Consider the following 18365-nt stretch of genomic DNA (forward strand, 5'->3'; position numbering starts at 1 on the left):
GGGCTAGTCTAGATCCTCCCAGGAGTAACGACCGCTGGCGGGTGTGTCTGGGGCGTTACAAGTTTGGTATCAGAGCCGCCCCTCGCGGTTACACGGATGTTTGCGGACAGGTGTGCGGTCATGTTGTTCATGACGTTTGTGACCCGTCGTGGCACACGGCATGGTACATGTACTAGACTGGATGCACAGACGTTTGTGCCAAGAGGGAACGCTACTATGGCCCGACGAGGACGTCGGTTCCTCTGAGTGGTGGTGTATGTGATAGCCTGGCTTATTAGGGATGATACACTACTCATATCAATAAGGAATTCCTTCTTTTACGGGAGCCCATTCAAATAAAACTCACAGGTTAAGCGTGCTTGGCTTGGAGTAGTTCTAGAATGGATGACCGACCGGGAAGTTGATCCCGGGTGCGCATGAGTGAGGACAAAGTGCGCAGAAGAGACTAGTATTGATATGTGGGGCCAGTCTAGATCCCGCCAGGAGTAACGACCGCCGGCGGGTGTGTCTGGGGCGTTACATAATGTAAACTATAGTATGCAAAAGATTTCCTATAAGAAAAAGCATGTGACACCCCTACTAATGTTCACTCAAATGCGCCCTCCAAATCTTTCTTAAACAAATATATCATATTCGCATGTTGATTCCTCGTGTGCAGAAGCATCCGAATCAACTCAACCACTAAACCTCTCAATCTGGAAAAAAAATACAGTAAGAATGACAATTAATTATATCCCAAATTTAATTTAACAAAACTGAAAAAGTTAAATATTAACATACACATGTTGAAGGCCAAGCAATTCTCAATCCAGAGGTGAAAGCATCGCCAACCGTCCTATAGTTTTACCTTTCCCTTACCAAGAGCTCACATTCATCAATAGGTTGATGAACTTGCACTTCTATGAACTGGCGACTTGGCTAAACAAGTGGATACTTGGTAAGTAGTGGAGATAGAATCGAAAAGTTAAGCATGCTTGGGCTGGATTAGTGAGAGGATGGGTGATCGACCGGGAAGTTAGATTATTTGAAATGAATGGAGTGAGTAGGGATGATTAGAGATTAAATTGTCAAAGAATTCAAAGATTTGAAAATCATAAAAAATGAAATTATTTTTTAGTCCCAAGATAATAATCCCGGTCTCCAACTAGGACTATAGGCCCTTACCAACCGGGACTATAGCCCCATTTTTTACTAGTGTAGTATCAAATATTAGTAAATCTGGTACACCAGATTTAGGGAAAAGGCGATCAAGTGCACAGATTAAAGCAAACTTGAGACCAATTGAAGAAAACGTGACACCAAATTCAATAACACTCGAGTAATAAAAATAAATATAATCTATTCGGCTTAGATAAACATGGTAGCTTGTAAGCTACTTTTATCCCAAAAAGAAATAAACATCCATAACAAAAGAAAAAATATGAAGAAGTGCACAGATTAAAGCAAACTGGACATAGATTCATGAAGTTCACATTCAGAAATTGTAGGGATGACATAAAAGTTGACAAAATACAAGACAACTATGTATCAGACTCATAGAGGGCGGCCACATAGCGACAATCAACTAGGGAGCGAGTCAATTACAAAACAGGCTCATGATGCACCTTTTTTGCATCTAAGCTTGAACATAACCATATGCTAGGCAGAGGAGAAAACAGGTGCTTCCAAAGCTTCCAAAGTCTTATTCCTGAAACACATAACAAATAGTTCAGAGTTATTTAAATATTATCACCCGAACTGAACATTCATATTGGAAGGCTTACCCTTTGTCCCGATATAGAGGGTTTGGTTCCCTTAGAAATATTGCCAATGGAATCCTGAGGCACATCAAAATTCAGTAGGCTATCAATCATCTCATCCACGCTATTATCCATAAGATATCTCATCCAAGGTTCAAAATTGGCAGCATTATTCTCCATAACATGAGGCACCATTAAGTTGTTGGTGTTATTCTTGACATGCAGAGATCCATCTCCTTCGACAATGGTAGAAATGCGTGTAGTGGATGATATATGTGGAGCCTTGGTGTGGTAATTCCAGCCCAAGTCAGAGCACCCAAAGGAGTTAGTTCCGCGGTCAGAGTACATATTTGTAACACGAGCTTCAACAGGGGCAACAGAGCTCATTGACACGTGGTCAAGCTGAACAACTGGATGCTTTGATGCAAAGCTAGCAGATGGGTAGACGAAAGAACTTCGGTTGCCAAGATTGTTGACTGCTGGTACGAAAATATGTTCCCGTGATGTTCTTGGCTTGGGTACTTCAGGAGCAGTAGGGGGAGCACGAGACTTCTGAGCAAATGTTCTGTCCTCTGGAAAGTTAAGCTTGGCCTTCTTGCCACGGATCCTGCGTGCTGCAACATCATAAGCTCTTGCAGCTTCTTCAGCACTATTGAAAGTACCAAGCCAAACACGGACACCCTTGATAGGATCTCTAATTTCTGCAACCCACTTACCCCAGGGGCGTTGCCGTATACCCTTGTAATGGGTCTTTCTCTTCCTTTTTGCTGACCTTTGTGCAGGACTATCAAAACCACCAGTAGGCATGGTGCATAAGTCATCTGCGATGGAAGATCAATGGAAGATCAGTGTTAATGCCAAGATAGACGAACACACACAAGCTTGTCTGACAAAAAGTAATCAATTTCATTATAGACATGAATTAATATGTATGCTATCACAATCATTATAACATTGCACTATCGCGGGACGTTTGGGTGAAAGAATCCTTCACCCACAAAACAAATAAAATAAAGTACATCACAACTTATAGAAATCTATGGTTCTGATGAACAAATCACATGATATAGACCTTTGCCATCATACTATAATTATTAATCTATGAATCCCATTATTGACGACCCGAAAAAATATATTCCATTATCGACTATGCAGAAACAATGATTGTTTTCTAGTAGGACTCAAAAGTCACTACAACATCCTTCAAGGGAGCACTGAGCCAAGTATAGAAAATCTCCATGCAAATCTACAGCCATCTAAAACAAGGCAACAATCCAAAAGGCCGAGACCTCCATAAATAACTGAGAAATTCGGCCCTTTTCTGTGGATTTTCAACCCCTCTTGACTATAAACACTAAACATATGAATCACCATCAAAGCTCACAAATAACATAAATCATAAGTCGACAACCTAGCAACCAAAATCAATTCCCTGAAGCAACAATGCCTAAACTAGCCTTCCAGCCTAATCATTTTAGGAAAACATGGCTGAGAAACGAAAAAAGGCTAGCCCTTAACCCAATTCACTTCATAACATCCAATCCACTCCAACCCAAAATCTCTAAACAAATAGGTGCCAAGGCATCCAACCAATTTTTTTTCATCCAATCCGGTGTCGCATACATGATATATCCGTGGACGCATTCAAGCCTCCTAATTTGTGCAAATCATATGCTAAGCTGGGGATGATCTTTGGGAGTTCACGCATTTTCCTTGCCAATAAGAAACCACCATGTACCCCATGCCACAACCTCTCTCCTCTTTGTTTTCTTTGGAGGAAGGAGTGATTAAAATAATTTAGAAATCAGTTTGATTTCTCTTAATTGTTATTTGGTGGAAGGTTTGCATCTCTGACAAGCTATTTTGCAGAAGAGTTGCAACTCTCAATGGTTGTTTGGAAGTGGATTAGGTTGCGGCTCTCACAAACTAGACATCATTGTATATGATGGAACACCATGGCTATTTGATGTAAGGTCATTACTAGTTTTTAAGTTAATAGAGGCAATTATTTGAGGTATAGGGTGAATGGTCGGTTTCCGTATCTGGTTCCGCAGACGTGTCTATACATATTCACGGATGTTTAGTATGTCAAATTTGTGGCACAAGATTTGAGATGCCCTAGTACCCCTAAATAAAGCATTCCAATACCAACCCCACAAAAGTTCTTTTCCTATCCAAGGAATTTGAGCCAACCACACAATATATTAGCTTCTATAGTGGTCAATCGCAAAAGGTTATAAAACAAGCAGATTAAAATCTAGTGAAGCAATATGTGCCGATCGACGAGAACTCGGTGCTCTCGGGTACCCGCACATCCTATATGTGCCAAAAAATTAGTAATCCAAATTTTTTTTAAAAAAATTCCAAATCTTTTTTGGGATCAAACATGGTCAAGTAGTGTACTCGTATAAAAATTTGGACAAGAAATGATTCCTACTGACTTCATGGCAAAAAAGACAAGTTGATGACGACAATATAGGGTGAATAGTACTTGTATATAGCTTTTTTGCCGAATCTTTGACCCATGATGCAACGAGAGTCATTCTCTGATGGATCTTTTTATACGACTACAATACATGTTGATGTTTGATACCAAAAAAGATTACGAGTTTTTTAAACCTTTTTTGAATTACTAAAAAAAATTCATATAGGGTACGCGGGTACCCAGGTTCTCCTTTGCATGTTCTTGTGTGCTGATATCTTTCGAGAGGAATGTCTTGGCAGAGAACGGGTTGACCTTGACAAGCTAATCATTTTCATCCTCCTTAGGCACACTTCCACACCCGAGATCCAAGTCGGAGTACCCAGAGTCGGTGTTGAAGTCCTCAAAGTCGGCCTTAAAGCGCCCCTCGTCATCGTCGAAGCGGAGCTCGACCTGAAGCCCGCCGATCCCTGTGAAGCATCGACTACCACCACCACAACACCACCACCACCACCCTCCGCAACACCATGGGCGGCTTAAAGGTCGTGAGGATTGCACTATGCGTTTGTGATGTTTAACCAATATCTTCTCATGGTGGTCGTACGTCCCATGTGGACGTTTAACTAATATCTTCTCATAAATGATTGTATGTAATTTTAAGATCCTTGCAAATAAGTCATAATTATTTTCTTCATTTATGAGCTCAAGATTGTACTACACACCTATAGTACAACTGTACTACTACTGTCGTGCAATCTTCATCCATTTTTATTATACGGATCATCCAACCGAACACTTAACATAAAGTATTCTCGTAAATGATGGTGCGTAATGCTAATAAATATTCTCATAAATGATTGTGTGTAATGCGAAGATCTTGGCAAATGACTCCTAGCTACACCATTTATTATCTCAAGATTATACTACACACCTCTAGTATGAGTGTACTACTACGGTCCTACTCAGCCCGCCCGAGTTTATTGGACGGATTCATCCAACCAAACATTTAATTAACTAATATCTTTTCATAAATGGTTGTATGTAATTTTAAGATCCTTGCAAATAAGCGTATAGCTAGTTATTTCATTTATTATCTCAAGATTGTAGTACACATCTATATTATGAATTTACTACTACTCGCATACGCCTTCAGTCTGGATTTATTGGACAGGTTCATCCAACCAATATCTTCTCATAAATGACTATGTGTAACTTTAGGATTTTTGTAAATCACCTATAGCTACTCACTCCAATGTAATCAAAGAAATTAGAAGTTACTCCATTGAGTTACTTGCATTTACTTCAAGTGTAATAACTAGCCTTAAATAAATTGTAAGTTAGCATTGCAAATTTCTCATCGCATCCTTGATCTAACCATGTATATGGAGATCTGACATTTTCTAAACTAACATGACATCGTTGCTCTATGGCCATATGTCTTGCTTAATATCAACCAAGATTTCTTTATAAATAACTTCGTAACTCTATGATCCTAGTAAATCACACATATCTACTTATCCATTGAGATACTGTCACGTATGTGCAATCATGAGCTTTATTATACATTTAGTTTATGAATTATAAATGTGCATTGCAACTTGTTTATAATGCACTCATGATTTACCATGTATATAGACATTATTAACTATTTTTGTAGATTAACATGACAACTTTGCTTCACGACTTTGCGTCTTACTTAACACCGAAAAATAATAATTTGAGGGTGGTTTTGTTTCTTGTGGAGGATAAGACTGGCCGATGCATGAATGAAGCAACAACTCTGGGTCCAAATATATAATTTGCATAGAAAATCTACTCATGAGTTTTTTATACTCAAATATCATAAAAATTGTGCAAACCATAAATAGAAAAATTTATAAATATCCAAGATTTAACAATACACATGGCTTATAAACCTTTATCCTACCTAACAATGCAACCGGAAATCTAACTTGGGAGCGGCCTTTGTAGGCCTGTTGATGCATAAATTACGCTGTTACCTAGGGATCAATATGTAAATTTTTGTTGGCACTCAATTTATAGAGATAAAAGGAATGTAAATCGCGTAAAATTAAAAAAACATACGAGGGTAAACCAGACAAACCAGGAAACATAAGTGTAAACCAAGTAAAAATAGAAAATATATATTGTAGCTATGCTTATACACGGCTTTAAACTTCTATCCTACCTAAAAATTAGAAATTGGGGTAGTATAGTATGTTCTACAGTAAACAAGAATGAAAAGGCCTAATACACTGAATAAAAGCAGTTCTGGCGACATGGGGCCAATACCTTTGGAGAGGGACCTACTGATGGAGACAAATGGCTTGATCTCGACAACGTCGTCGTTGTAATCCTCCTCAACCACCCCATCATGCCCGAGGTCCAAGTCGGAGTCCGTGGAGTCGACCAGAAACTCCTCCCATTCTTTCTCCATCTCAAGCCCGATCCCAAACTTGATATGCCCCAGGAAGTGTCGTTTGTCACGGCTTCTCTTCTTCTCAAGCCACTTCAGTACCTCCGCTACAATGAGCGTCTTTATGTTCTCCACGACCACACCTCTACATATGACCGCTAGTGCCTCATCATAGTCATTGAGGAAAAGGAACCTCGCCGGAATTGGTAACTTGGCAAAGTTTTTAATGAAGCGGGGGAGCGGGTGTGTAGGTTGGAAGATGGGGTCGAGGACTGTTCCTATATATGCGGTGGCCACATGACAACGTCACCCTTGTGAGGGGGTGCATGGTGGGGGCCACACATCGGTGAGAGGTCGTAGAGCGGGTGAAAGTCATGATGTAGGTTCCAGAAGCGGGCATTTCCATTCGGGGGAATGTTTTTGCATTGGCCCCTTGACGGAAGTGGTATTTCAGTAATGGCCCTAGGAAATGAATGGATGGAGAACTGAATCTTTATCTTTAGTAGCACGCCATTTATTTACTCAAGATTGTATGACTCACCTCCCTTGTGATTTTTTTGTATGAAGTACTAACTAGCATTTTCCGTCTCTATCTTGATGTAAAGCAGGGTAGTGCAAACTAGACCTAGTAGCTACATCAAAATCGTGCAAAAAATTAGGCCCACTAGCTACATCAAGATCTTGACAAATTTGATGGACTTAATTTTGTATTATATGATCCAACTATATTAACAAAGCTCGTGGTACATCAAGATCATGCAAAATTAAGAACATGAGATAGAGAGAGATCCAACACATAACTACTGGTACATACCCTCAGCCTCGGACTCAAATACTCCCTCCTTGTGATGGATACCGCCTAGATAATGTAGATGGTCTGTGGTGATAATTTTCCACTACAGCAAGGTGCCTAAAAAAGGCTCTGGATGAGATCGTTTTGGAGCACACGCTTGTGGTGGAGAAGAGGAAGTTCTAGGTTTGTTTCTGGGGGTTGCCCTATCTATGCCAGGGGTTATCCAAGGGACCCACGAGCTCAGGGGGCACACCTCGAGTCTCATGGCTCCCCTGACAACCCTTTGGTCCATCTCTAAGTCTCCTTGGGTCTCTTCTAGTCCATAAAAATCACCATAAATTTTCGTGGCATTCGGACTTTCTTTGGTATGGAGTTTCCATGAAACAAAAAATAGACAAACACAGAAACTGTAACTCGGCACTAGGTCAATAGGTTAGTTCCCAAAAATCATATAGAAGTGCACCAAAACCATATAAAGTCATTGTAAATATGGCATGACTACTTCATAAATGATCGATACGTTGGAGATGTATCAACATCCACGAGCATAATTCCTACTCGTCTTTGAGTAGTTAAATGATAAAAGAAATAATTTATGAAGTGTGAATGCTATGATAGTGTATAAGTTTGGTCAATGATAATCTCTATCACTTTTCCTAGCATCATAAGCAGAAACTCTTTCTCATAAAACTCATCATGATAAAGTAGAAATCAATTCACGTGTCATGACTCAAATCATGCATTCTCTTGAAACTTAACAACCTATGTTCTTAGTCGCCAAATAATTACAATTCATAATATGTTCTACAAAGTCTAAGTAAGAGATCAACATACTCACTTATCATATAGTCTTCTATGATTGATGGTACTCAAAGAATATTTTCATAACAAACAACATCCATCAAACACATAGAAAGAGAGGGGCTTAATGTTTCGCTTCCCAACTTACTTATCATATAGATAATTGTCAATAATAATGACTCATGATCAAATATATTTGACTTGATGTATGTTCATGGATCTTTCCCCGCCACATGATGCTTGCCAAGTAGAGATGTAGGTTGAAATAAGAAGTTCACTCAACATGAAAACTAAATAACTTGAAAGTAAATAGAATGTCCCTTCGCAGAGGGGAGCAGGGATTAATAAAGGTGCCAAAGCTCAAAGTTTAAAACTAAGATAAATGCATATTTTGGGTGGTGTGCCTGTCCTGTCAACGTCACGATAAAGGATTTTCAATATCTTCCATGTAAAATACATTATTAGTGGTTGCCATGCGGAAATGAAAAGTTTACTACCACTCAACCATACAAACACAAGTCATGCCTAGTCGAATTCACGGGTGCCCTCCAAACAATAAACTTTCTAGGGGGCTATGTTTTATTATTATTATTTATTTATTTCTTGTTTAGCGGGATTGTGCATCCCTATTACCAGCCTCTGTCGTGCAATTACAAGTGAATAAACACCCATCATAAAAATAACTCGATTAGCATAGAAGATATGAATGCCCCATCGCTCCATGGGCAGTATGGGCACACAAAATAGATGTTTATTTGAAAGTTTTAGAGATGACACATGCAAATTTACTTGGAACGACAGGGTAATACCGTATATAGGTAAATATGGTGGAAACTCATGGAAGAAACTTAGATCAAGGATTTTTGGATGCACATGCATTAATCCTACTTAGTACAGAAATTTTGGCTAGCAAAAGGTTATGAAGAAGCACCACATGTTGGAAGATCCATAACAATATAAATTCTATGAAAATGTACCAAAACATAAACCATTACATTTTCTTACATATCCAACATCAACTACTTGATCAAGTTTTAAAATACTTAATGGGTATTTACAATCATAAAAGATGTCCAAGATAATATATTTGTATGTGAAATTTCTGTTCCTTATACTAGTCTTTCATGAATTTCTTGTATGACCATAATTGTTATCGTCAAACTTCAATTGATTTTACTTTCTAAACCCAATATGAAACCACTACCCAGCATAAGGCACATGTATATTTTTATATTTATGAAATTAAATTCATTCATATTTTACTCTTAGGATATAAGTGAAGCACAAGAGTAGACATCAAACTACTCCAAGAAGATAAAAGTGAAGAACAAAGAGTAGTTAAGTAAATAGGTAGCTACTTCAAGACTCTCTCAATCAAGGATTTCCGATTAAAGAATGATTTGAAACCACAAACAAAACAAAAGTACACTCCAAGAATAGCAGATATCATTTGAATAAATACAAACTTAGGATCAACATTGACTAACTGATAATTCTTGATGAAGAGAGGTTAAATGCCTAACATGGCATCCCCAAGCTTAGATGTGTTAGACTTCTTGTAACATTGACTTGGGGAGCCTTGGGTATCCCAAATCTTGAGCTTTCATGTCTCGTTAATTTCTCTAATATCACGGTTTCCCCTAAGTCTCAAAACGTCATCCACAGAAAACTTCACAAGAACTCGTGAGATACATTAGTACACATAAGAATATATCAACAATTCATGTACTGCCAAGAGAAGTTGCATAATAATTTTTAAACATTAGCTAATGTATACTATCATTTCCAAAATTTATATCTACCAATATAAGTCATGGAAACTATAGTATAAGCGGATAACAAAACTATGGTAGTAATTTGTCCGAGCCTGTTTTTCGAGACATAAAATCCCAGCAAATGACCCTTGTGTCATAAACATCCCCAAAATTACCGTTTGCTAGTGGACACTTCCTTGATACATAATTCCAAGTAGTGACAAAAATTTCGATACCAGACCATAAAGGTCGAATGAGTACAACAATGATTTCTAGTAGCGGATGACGGAAGCAACTCGTGGATCTCCAACGTCGATGGATTCCATTCCCACGGGAATGGCTGGCCTGATAACTCCTATCTCGTGTGGCTGCTTTGCTCGATGTGCTAGGTTGTGGGGGGTGTTTGCAGGTCAACGTGGTAGTTCTCTTCGGATCGTGATCTGACCAAGACAATAGTCGGGGACAAGGCAGTGATTACGTTTGAATGTACTCTCAAAAATCATGAACAAAAGATATAATAAAAGGAGGTATCATGCATGTAATTAGACCTTATGCACATTCAACAATATTATTACATGAAAAAAATTAATCAAAGAATGTAATCCTGCAAAAAAATTACATAATAATTAAATGCTAGCTAACCAATTATTGTGTATGAATCGAATTGCCAAGCAAAATTTTATAGTGGGGTTCTGGAGGTAGAATTATCTCAAAAAAACCAACAAAAATATTAGCAGAATGCCACAGTTGGGTGTGTGAAGCTGAAAGTGCATGTAGTCCCCTTGTGTGGTTTTGGTAATTTATGGAAATCCTAATGGACTAATGTTTGCATTGAGTTATACATTTGAAGGAAAGTTCATTTTGCAATGCATGAAGAATACTGGATGAATTGATGGATGCTTGTTCCACGATCAATGATTGAATCAAATACAATACTATCAAGATGAATCCAATGTGATGAACACGATGTGATCTATGTAGAGTTCATTGATACTCTTAGACATTCTCATGCTTTGGCTTATGGGTTGAACCATGCTGGATCATGATCTTGAGATAATAATTAAAGAGAAGAACTCTACATATGTCTTGAAAATAGTATCATGATGATCTCATATGTTGCGTCATGGATGAATATATCTTCAAGAAAGTAATTTAAGTGAAGAATTCATTGTGCCTCTCAAGAGACTATGTTGGATCATGAAGACAAGTAATTTATAGCTATTATGAAATTCATGGAGAAACTTGATATGGTCATTGTGAATTGTGAAATTGGTAATCATGTTTTGAAGCAATGAAGCATAGTGAAGAAATCAATATGGCCGTCAAGACATCATCAGTAATCATGGATCAAAGATAAATGTTGACCAAGATGAAGATAAAATATTTAACTCAAAGATGGTCTTCACACAACACTAGTGGAGATATGGCTAGACACAATTTATGTTAGTGGCACACAAAATTGATGTTGTGCCAACACTATTTTTCTCAAATAGGGCTCGCATTGGATAAATTAGCACACCAAGTTTGTAGAGGTAGTGTTGGCGTGGATATAAATTGGAACATCACCAAAATTTGGGCCATGTTGTGTTGACGAGTCGAAAGATATTGGTCGCGTCGGATATCCTTGCACGTCACAACTATATAATGTAGTGCTCGCGTTCACTGTTCGTGAACACCAGCACTAAGATTTGCCTACATATGTGTTGTTAACCCCTATTTGTTTCTCAAATACATTCACTTCTAATTCACCACAAAATTCTTCTTCCTAACTAGTTAGATCCACCTAGTTATGGACCTTTGTTAGCAAAGCGTGTCAAAAGTTTCGGACTCCGTCACCTTGTCCGAGCTCCCGTCTGGCCCTGTTGGCAATGCATGAGCTCAACAAGGTCAATTAATGCAGTCGGCCCTATCCAACAAATCATCCCGCCGCAGCAGCGCGAATTTCGTTCAATTCGGCAGCTACGCCACCATCATCGAAGATATCGGGAATCGATTGAGGGAACTTGTGATGCTTTGCGGCTGTCAATGTCCTGTTGATAAGCATATGTCGCACACACAAAGGAATCCATACACAGAGTTCTACATCCACGCCAACAGTGGAAAGGTATGTATACGATATTAAATACATGTCGATATATCTTTAGCTAATTTGCACAATTCAACTCCTTTAGTGTCGCTCACATCAATATGTGTGTATATATAATCTGATCCACAGAAATCAGGGGGGAAATATTGCTTCACATGGATATGGTTTGATCTCGTCCAGAAGTATGTAAATAAGTTGCTCGACTACTCCATTGGACCACCGATACAACAAATAGATGAGATGCAACTCAAGAACAATGTGATGCGAGGCCAAATTAAAATAATATGCTTTGTTGTGTACTTTTATCCGATTGCATGCTTGGCCTATTTCTTTGAGCTGGATCGATGGCCACATTTCTTCTCATGGGAGTCATCACACTGATGATTTTCTTAGTCTAGATCCAATAGTAGTTATATTTGTTATTTTTTTGTTATCCTTTTGTAATGTATGTATGCAGGCCAGATTAGTTATTGAGATCGATGTTGTTCCCATATATATACATATATCATCTTTTAAACTGTTATTTTAATTAGTATGTCTGTGTGTATGGGTGTGTGTGTGTATATATTCACAAAAAATTGAAAATGAAAAAATTCCTAACTAATGAAACAAATAACATAATAAATTAAACTAAACATACATAGAAATACAAAATAATGAGTACAAAAAACAAATAAGCTAAAATAAAAGTACATAGCAATGGCGTTGGCCACGTGGGCCGATGCCAGCAAACACACCATTGCCCACCAAATCTAACTACACATATACCCACCCAGATGGATTCCCCACCCACGAGTACTCCCATATTCATTCCCACCCTGCCGCCGCCAATGACCAAGACCCTGGTTGTTGTCTCCGTCTCTGACTCCACACCATCGCCATCTTCGTATTCATCTCCACCACTGTCGTCCCCGTCTGCACGCCTCCACCACCGACATCTTCATCTCTGCCTCCCGTCATCTTCGTCACCTTCTTCTCTGCCGCCGCCCTCTCGCCATGGTCTCTGCCTCCACTGTCGTACCCTCGTAATGGTCTCTGTCTCCACCGCCGCCATTAAGGACCCGCCAGCCCCGTAGTCTCCGTCGCCAGTGAGTTTTAGTGTAGTTATAGTGTACAATTGTTACTGTAAATGTCGTGTAAAATTATACGGTAATTGTTGTGAGATTATCGTATATCAGATTTTATTCTAGTTGAATTGTACAATTTAGTGTAGTTGTAATGTACGATTGTAGAGTAAGGATGTAGTATAAATTTTTGGTGTAGTTGTAGTGCTCATTTTTAAGGTAATTGTAGTGTAGTTGTAGTGCAGATTTTTAGGTTAATTGCAATGTCAGATTTTAGTATAGTTTTAGCACAGATTTTTAGTTAGATTTGTAGTGCAGAATTTGTAGTGTAATTATAGTTATAGCTAGTGACTAAATTTTTAGTTATAGTGTATATTTTTTAGTGAGATTTCTTTAGTTGTAGTGTAGTTATAATATAAGAATGTAGTGTAGTTGTAGTGCAAGATTCAAGCCTACGTTTATATATATAAAGAGAAAAGGACGGTCAAGTGCACAGATTAAAACAAACTCGACAGATCTATGTTGTTCACATTCACAAATGGTAACGACGACATAAAAGTTCACCAAACATAAATGCAATTGTTCAGCATAGATGCCTTCCACACGGACAATCAACTAGGGAAAGGTTCGATTACAAAACAGACTCGGGATGCAACTATTTTTTTGCATCTAGGCTTGCACATGAGCACATGCTAGCCGAAGCTGACAATAGGGTGCTTCCCAATCTCCCATAGTTTTATTCCTGAAACAACAACATAAACAGAGTAATGAAAATATTGTAAACCTCAGACTGAACATGTAATTTAGTGCTTACTCTTTGTTCGAATCCCTCAGAAAAATTGACCACCCATGGGCATGCCATCGAATCTCCAAAGGTCCATGTTGACGATGGTATCCTAGGGCACATCAAAATTCAGAAGGCTATCAATCAGCTCATCCATGCTGTCATCCAGAAGATATCTCATCCAAGGTTCAAAATTGGCAGCATTATTCTCCATAACATGAGGCACCATAGAGTTGTAAGTATTGTTCTTGACGAGTGCAGATTCTTCTCCTTCAACATTGGTAGAACTGGGAGCAATGGATGATATATGTGCAGTCTTGGTGTCATACTCCCAGCCCAACTCAAAGTAGACAAAAGAGTTGCTACCCTGGTCAGAGTACATATCCATAACAGGAGGTTCAACAGGGGCAGCATAGTTCATTGCGGGAACAAGTGGTTGGTTTGATGCGAAGTCAGCATGTCTTGTTGGTTTCTCTGTAAAGTTAACCTTAGCTTTCTTTCCATGGATCATGCGTGCTTCAGCATCATAACCTCTTGCAGCTTCTTCAGCACTATTGAAAGTACCGAGCCAGACATGGACATCCTTGGTAGGATGTGTGATTTCAACAACCCACTTACCCAAGGGGAGCTGACGGATACCCTGGAATTGGTTCTTTCTCTTCCTTATTTTTGGCATTTCTGAAGGACGATCAAAATCTGTGATAGGCATGGTGCTTAAGTCATCTACAATGGAAGATGAATGGCAATTCTAAGAGGGACCAACACAGACAAATTTCTCTCACATATAGTAAATAATTCGTCATAAATTTATATGTAAAATATAATGATTGTAATGAACACTAAACCATGATGTGTCAAGTTCGAGCGAATGCACAAGTCACCAGAAAATAGATCAAATAAAATAAAGATCACAACGTAACAAAAACAAATCCAGGGTTCTAATAAAGATATATCATGTTATAGAACCTTGACATTATTCTGCAATTATTAATCTACAAATTGCATTATAGATGATGCAGAATCAAGGATGTGTTTTTTAAGTTGGATTCAATGTTTAGCAGAATAACCATTTAGACTGATAAATTAACCAACCTAGAACAATCCTCACGCACACTTACAACCGTCCGAGGAAACAATTCAAGAGAGGTCCAGACCTTTGCGGAAATAGCCTACCAACCAAGCACAACAGAAAAATGGAAATATCCTAACCATTCACATGGATCACTCCATGATAGCACATCCAATCCAAAATCTCTAAGCAAACAGGAGTAACACGGCCCAAACATAGCCTTCCAAACAGCAACCCATGCACAATTTCTCATCATGCACAATCGATCGACGAAACCATTTTCGACCACTCTCACAATCTCCTATCTTCTACGACATCCATCATGGTTTACTAGTACTTCCTGTATTTTTGGGTCATATTTTTGACCGTGACTAACTAATAAAATATAAGTTAAACATGGCCAAAATAACATCAAAACTACACTCAAAAAAGAATCCAACAATATAACTTTTCATGACATGCATTAACATTTTACTAGTTAATTATGTGGTCATACTTTGACCTAAAATACGATGGAGACTACTAAACCAAGACGGGGTTAATACAATGGTTAACCGCTAAAGGTAATGACACCCACATTAAAAACTAGTCCAAGCTACCCGGGGCCGATACCTTGGGAGAGGGATCTATTAGAAACTAGTGCAAGGTACCCCGGGCCGATACCTTGGGAGAGGGACTCATCGTCGTCATCCTTCTGAGCCACCCCACCGCACACCAGCTCCATGATAGAGTCCCCGGAATCGTCCTCAAAGTCCTTCTCATCGTATTCCATCCCGAGTCCCCTGCACCGGCCATGCCCAGTGAAGCATCGGTACCCGCGGTTGCGTCGCAGGGGCTTCTTCTTCTCGGGCAACACCATCACCTCCATCACCTTCTGCGTTACCGCAGAAATCTTGTCGTTTGCAAGGGGCACTCTACCGCACATGATGGCCGCCGGTACCTGATACGTCCCAAAATTATCTACAATTTCTGTTTGTTTCATGATCTTTTGGGTGACATTGTTATATGTTTGGCTACACTTTTATATCATTTTACACATATTTGGACTAACTTACTAACTCATTGCGCCCAGTGCGAATTTCTGTATGCTTATGTCTATTTTGCAGGGGCTTTTACCCAATTTTCCGAAGCCCGAAAAATTCTAGAAAAAATATATAAAAAAATCAGCAAAAAAGAAGCTTTCGGATCACCAAAGATGGGCCAGAGGGGGGCCTGGGGCCTCCTAGGCGACCTGCTGGCGCGGCCTGGCCCTAGGCCATGCCAGGAGGCCGCTTGGGTGGGTCCCACGTCCTCCGGTGCCCTCCTTTGGCCTATATTAAAAATCCCGAGAGGAAACCCTTCCAGACTATCTGGAATCGCGAATTTCTCCATCGTTCCACCGCCGCAGCGCTTCCGAGATCGGGATTGTCAGGAGAACTTTTACCGGCACCCTCCCGGAGGGAGGATTGACCTCCGGGAGCTTCTCCACCGCCAGGGACGCTTCCTGGACGTGCCGTGAGTAGTCCTCCTTGGACCATGAGTCCATGACCAATAGCTATGTGATGTCTTCTCTCCAATCTTGTGCTTCAATGGTTTCTCCTTGTGACCCGCCGTACATGATCAAGGCATCTATGTAATTCTCTTGCTATTTCTATGCTCGGTTTGTTGGGATCCGATGGATTATGAGATTATGTTGAGATTGTTATGAATTATGTATTTGATTATCCTTTTATATTATGTTCCTTAGTGATTCGTGCATGTTCTTCATTGCTATTTATTGCCTTGGCCAGTAGTAGATTGTAACTCCAAAGCGTTATGCATGATTGTGGGTTCATGCCCCTCGATGTCTAGCTTGAGTGACAAAAACATGAGACTAGGGGATGTGCTTGTTGCCACCCGGGAGAAAACAACGGTGCTTGTGACCACAGTTGAAAGTATGGTTTACCTTACGCATAGTTCGTTAATGCAGTTGTCCATTTCTTTGAGTTTACACTTTGGGTGGGGCTCGCAAGTTAATATCGGAGAGATGTTCTGGATAGGTATCTCAAGGTGGATGATTAGAAAGAAGATGCTGATGAATAAACGGTCTACTTTTCTTGGCGTACTGCCCATTACATTGAACCTCTAACTATAAAGTAGCATACTTAGCATTGCGGTGCGATCATAATTCTTTCAATTGCCCAACTGTGATTTGTTTACCCAAGCATAGTTGTTTATCGTCTTGTGACTCCGGTCCATATCACAACCATTGTTTACAGCTCCATCATTTACCGCTTTCATTTACTTTCCCGTTACAATCACTACAACCTTCCCGCTTGTGTTTTGATCCTTTGCAAACTACAAGGTCGGAGAGATTGACAACCTCTCTGTACTCGTTGCGAGAAAAGTTATTTGTTGTGTGTGCAGGTCCACATCTTCTCTGACCAGGATAGGATACACCTACTTGTTGAGCCTAGGAGTCCTCCTAGTTCGATAAACCTTACAGTCTTCGTGTAAGGGAAATCTGCTGCTGACTACATCTCCACCTTCCACTTGGGGTAACCAATGAGGGGCGAGAGGTATATCAATCAACTCGACATCAAGCCAATTTCTAACGCCGTTGCTGTTGACTCCAGTCTTCAAGATAGGTGTGTTGCACGCTATCTTTTACCTTTTCTTTTTAGTCTTGTTAGTTTGCTTTTTAGTTTTTTCTTTAGAGTCCTATACCAAAAACCACAAAAAAATTTGTTACTTTGCTTCGTTTAGTCAGTATGCCTAAATCCTTTGCCTCTAGTGTTGCACCCGAAGGAGAGATTCTCAACTTCAAACAAAGGGTTGGAGAAAGTTTGAAAGATGATTAGTATAGAATTAAAAATTCTCAAGATAGAGCCACCAAGAAGAAATCCACCACTATTTTGCTTAGAAATTTTTATGTTGGTATTACTTCTTGGCATAGGTTTGTTCTAGACACAGAAATAGGAGTGAATTTCTTGGAAGCTCCCGTTGGGGAGGCTCTTAACGTTATGGAAAATCTTGTCAAAATCCCACCTATTGTTGACATAAAGGATGATATCACTTTATCTCATGTTATGAGTAAACTTGAGAAAATAGAGCTAGAAGTGCCAAGCATGAGTAAAATTAATGAAGTAGATCATAGGATTCAAGGGAACTTAAATAGACTTGGTAGCTCCATGAACAAAATTTACAAAAATTTCTAGACCCTTAAATCCCATGATGTGGATCCTTCTAGGATTGATAAGATCGAGGATATTTTTGAAACTTTAGGAACTACTCTATCCTCCATCAAGACTAAAAAGGTAGAAACCCCCGAAAGGAAGGTACCTAGGTTCGTTAACATACCCAAGGTTCCTCAACCCCAAACAAGTATACCTATTACTAAGGGTGTTGAAACTATGAAGATCCTCGAAGAGATACGTCTCTTAAATAGAATTAGAAATGAAATTCCAATTGGTCTTACT

At 39.3% G+C, this 18365-nt stretch overlaps 2 protein-coding genes across 2 annotated transcripts; both read right to left on the reverse strand.

Moving 5' to 3' along the window:
- Positions 1–1436: 1436 nt before the first annotated feature.
- On the reverse strand, positions 1437–7214 carry LOC123402488 (ethylene-responsive transcription factor 1-like). Its single transcript, XM_045096410.1, has 3 exons — positions 6454–7214; positions 1764–2560; positions 1437–1687 (listed from the first exon to the last, which is right to left on the reverse strand). The coding sequence occupies exons 1-3, from the start codon at positions 6596–6598 to the stop codon at positions 1682–1684; spliced, it is 948 nt and encodes a 315-aa protein (XP_044952345.1). The 5' UTR covers positions 6599–7214; the 3' UTR covers positions 1437–1681.
- A 6757-nt stretch (positions 7215–13971) lies between these two features.
- Positions 13972–15700, reverse strand: LOC123404345 (ethylene-responsive transcription factor 1-like). Its single transcript, XM_045098266.1, has 2 exons — positions 15541–15700; positions 13972–14582 (listed from the first exon to the last, which is right to left on the reverse strand). The coding sequence occupies exons 1-2, from the start codon at positions 15698–15700 to the stop codon at positions 13972–13974; spliced, it is 771 nt and encodes a 256-aa protein (XP_044954201.1).
- Between the last annotated feature and the right edge of the window lie 2665 nt (positions 15701–18365).

The sequence above is a fragment of the Hordeum vulgare genome, chromosome 6H (assembly GCF_904849725.1).
Source record: "Hordeum vulgare subsp. vulgare chromosome 6H, MorexV3_pseudomolecules_assembly, whole genome shotgun sequence".
NCBI lineage: Eukaryota > Viridiplantae > Streptophyta > Magnoliopsida > Poales > Poaceae > Hordeum > Hordeum vulgare.

Bases quoted from the DNA above. Each gene is read 5' to 3' on its own strand.
- LOC123402488 (XM_045096410.1), bottom strand. From the start codon at position 6,598: ATGGAGAAAGAATGGGAGGAGTTTCTGGTCGACTCCACGGACTCCGAC. The intron at 2,561-6,453 runs GTATTGGCCCCA...CTTCCATCGCAG, and splicing joins CAGTAGGTCCCTCTCCAAAG to ATGACTTATGCACCATGCCT.
- LOC123404345 (XM_045098266.1), bottom strand. From the start codon at position 15,700: ATGGAATACGATGAGAAGGACTTTGAGGACGATTCCGGGGACTCTATC. The intron at 14,583-15,540 runs GTATCGGCCCCG...CTTCCATTGTAG, and splicing joins TAATAGATCCCTCTCCCAAG to ATGACTTAAGCACCATGCCT.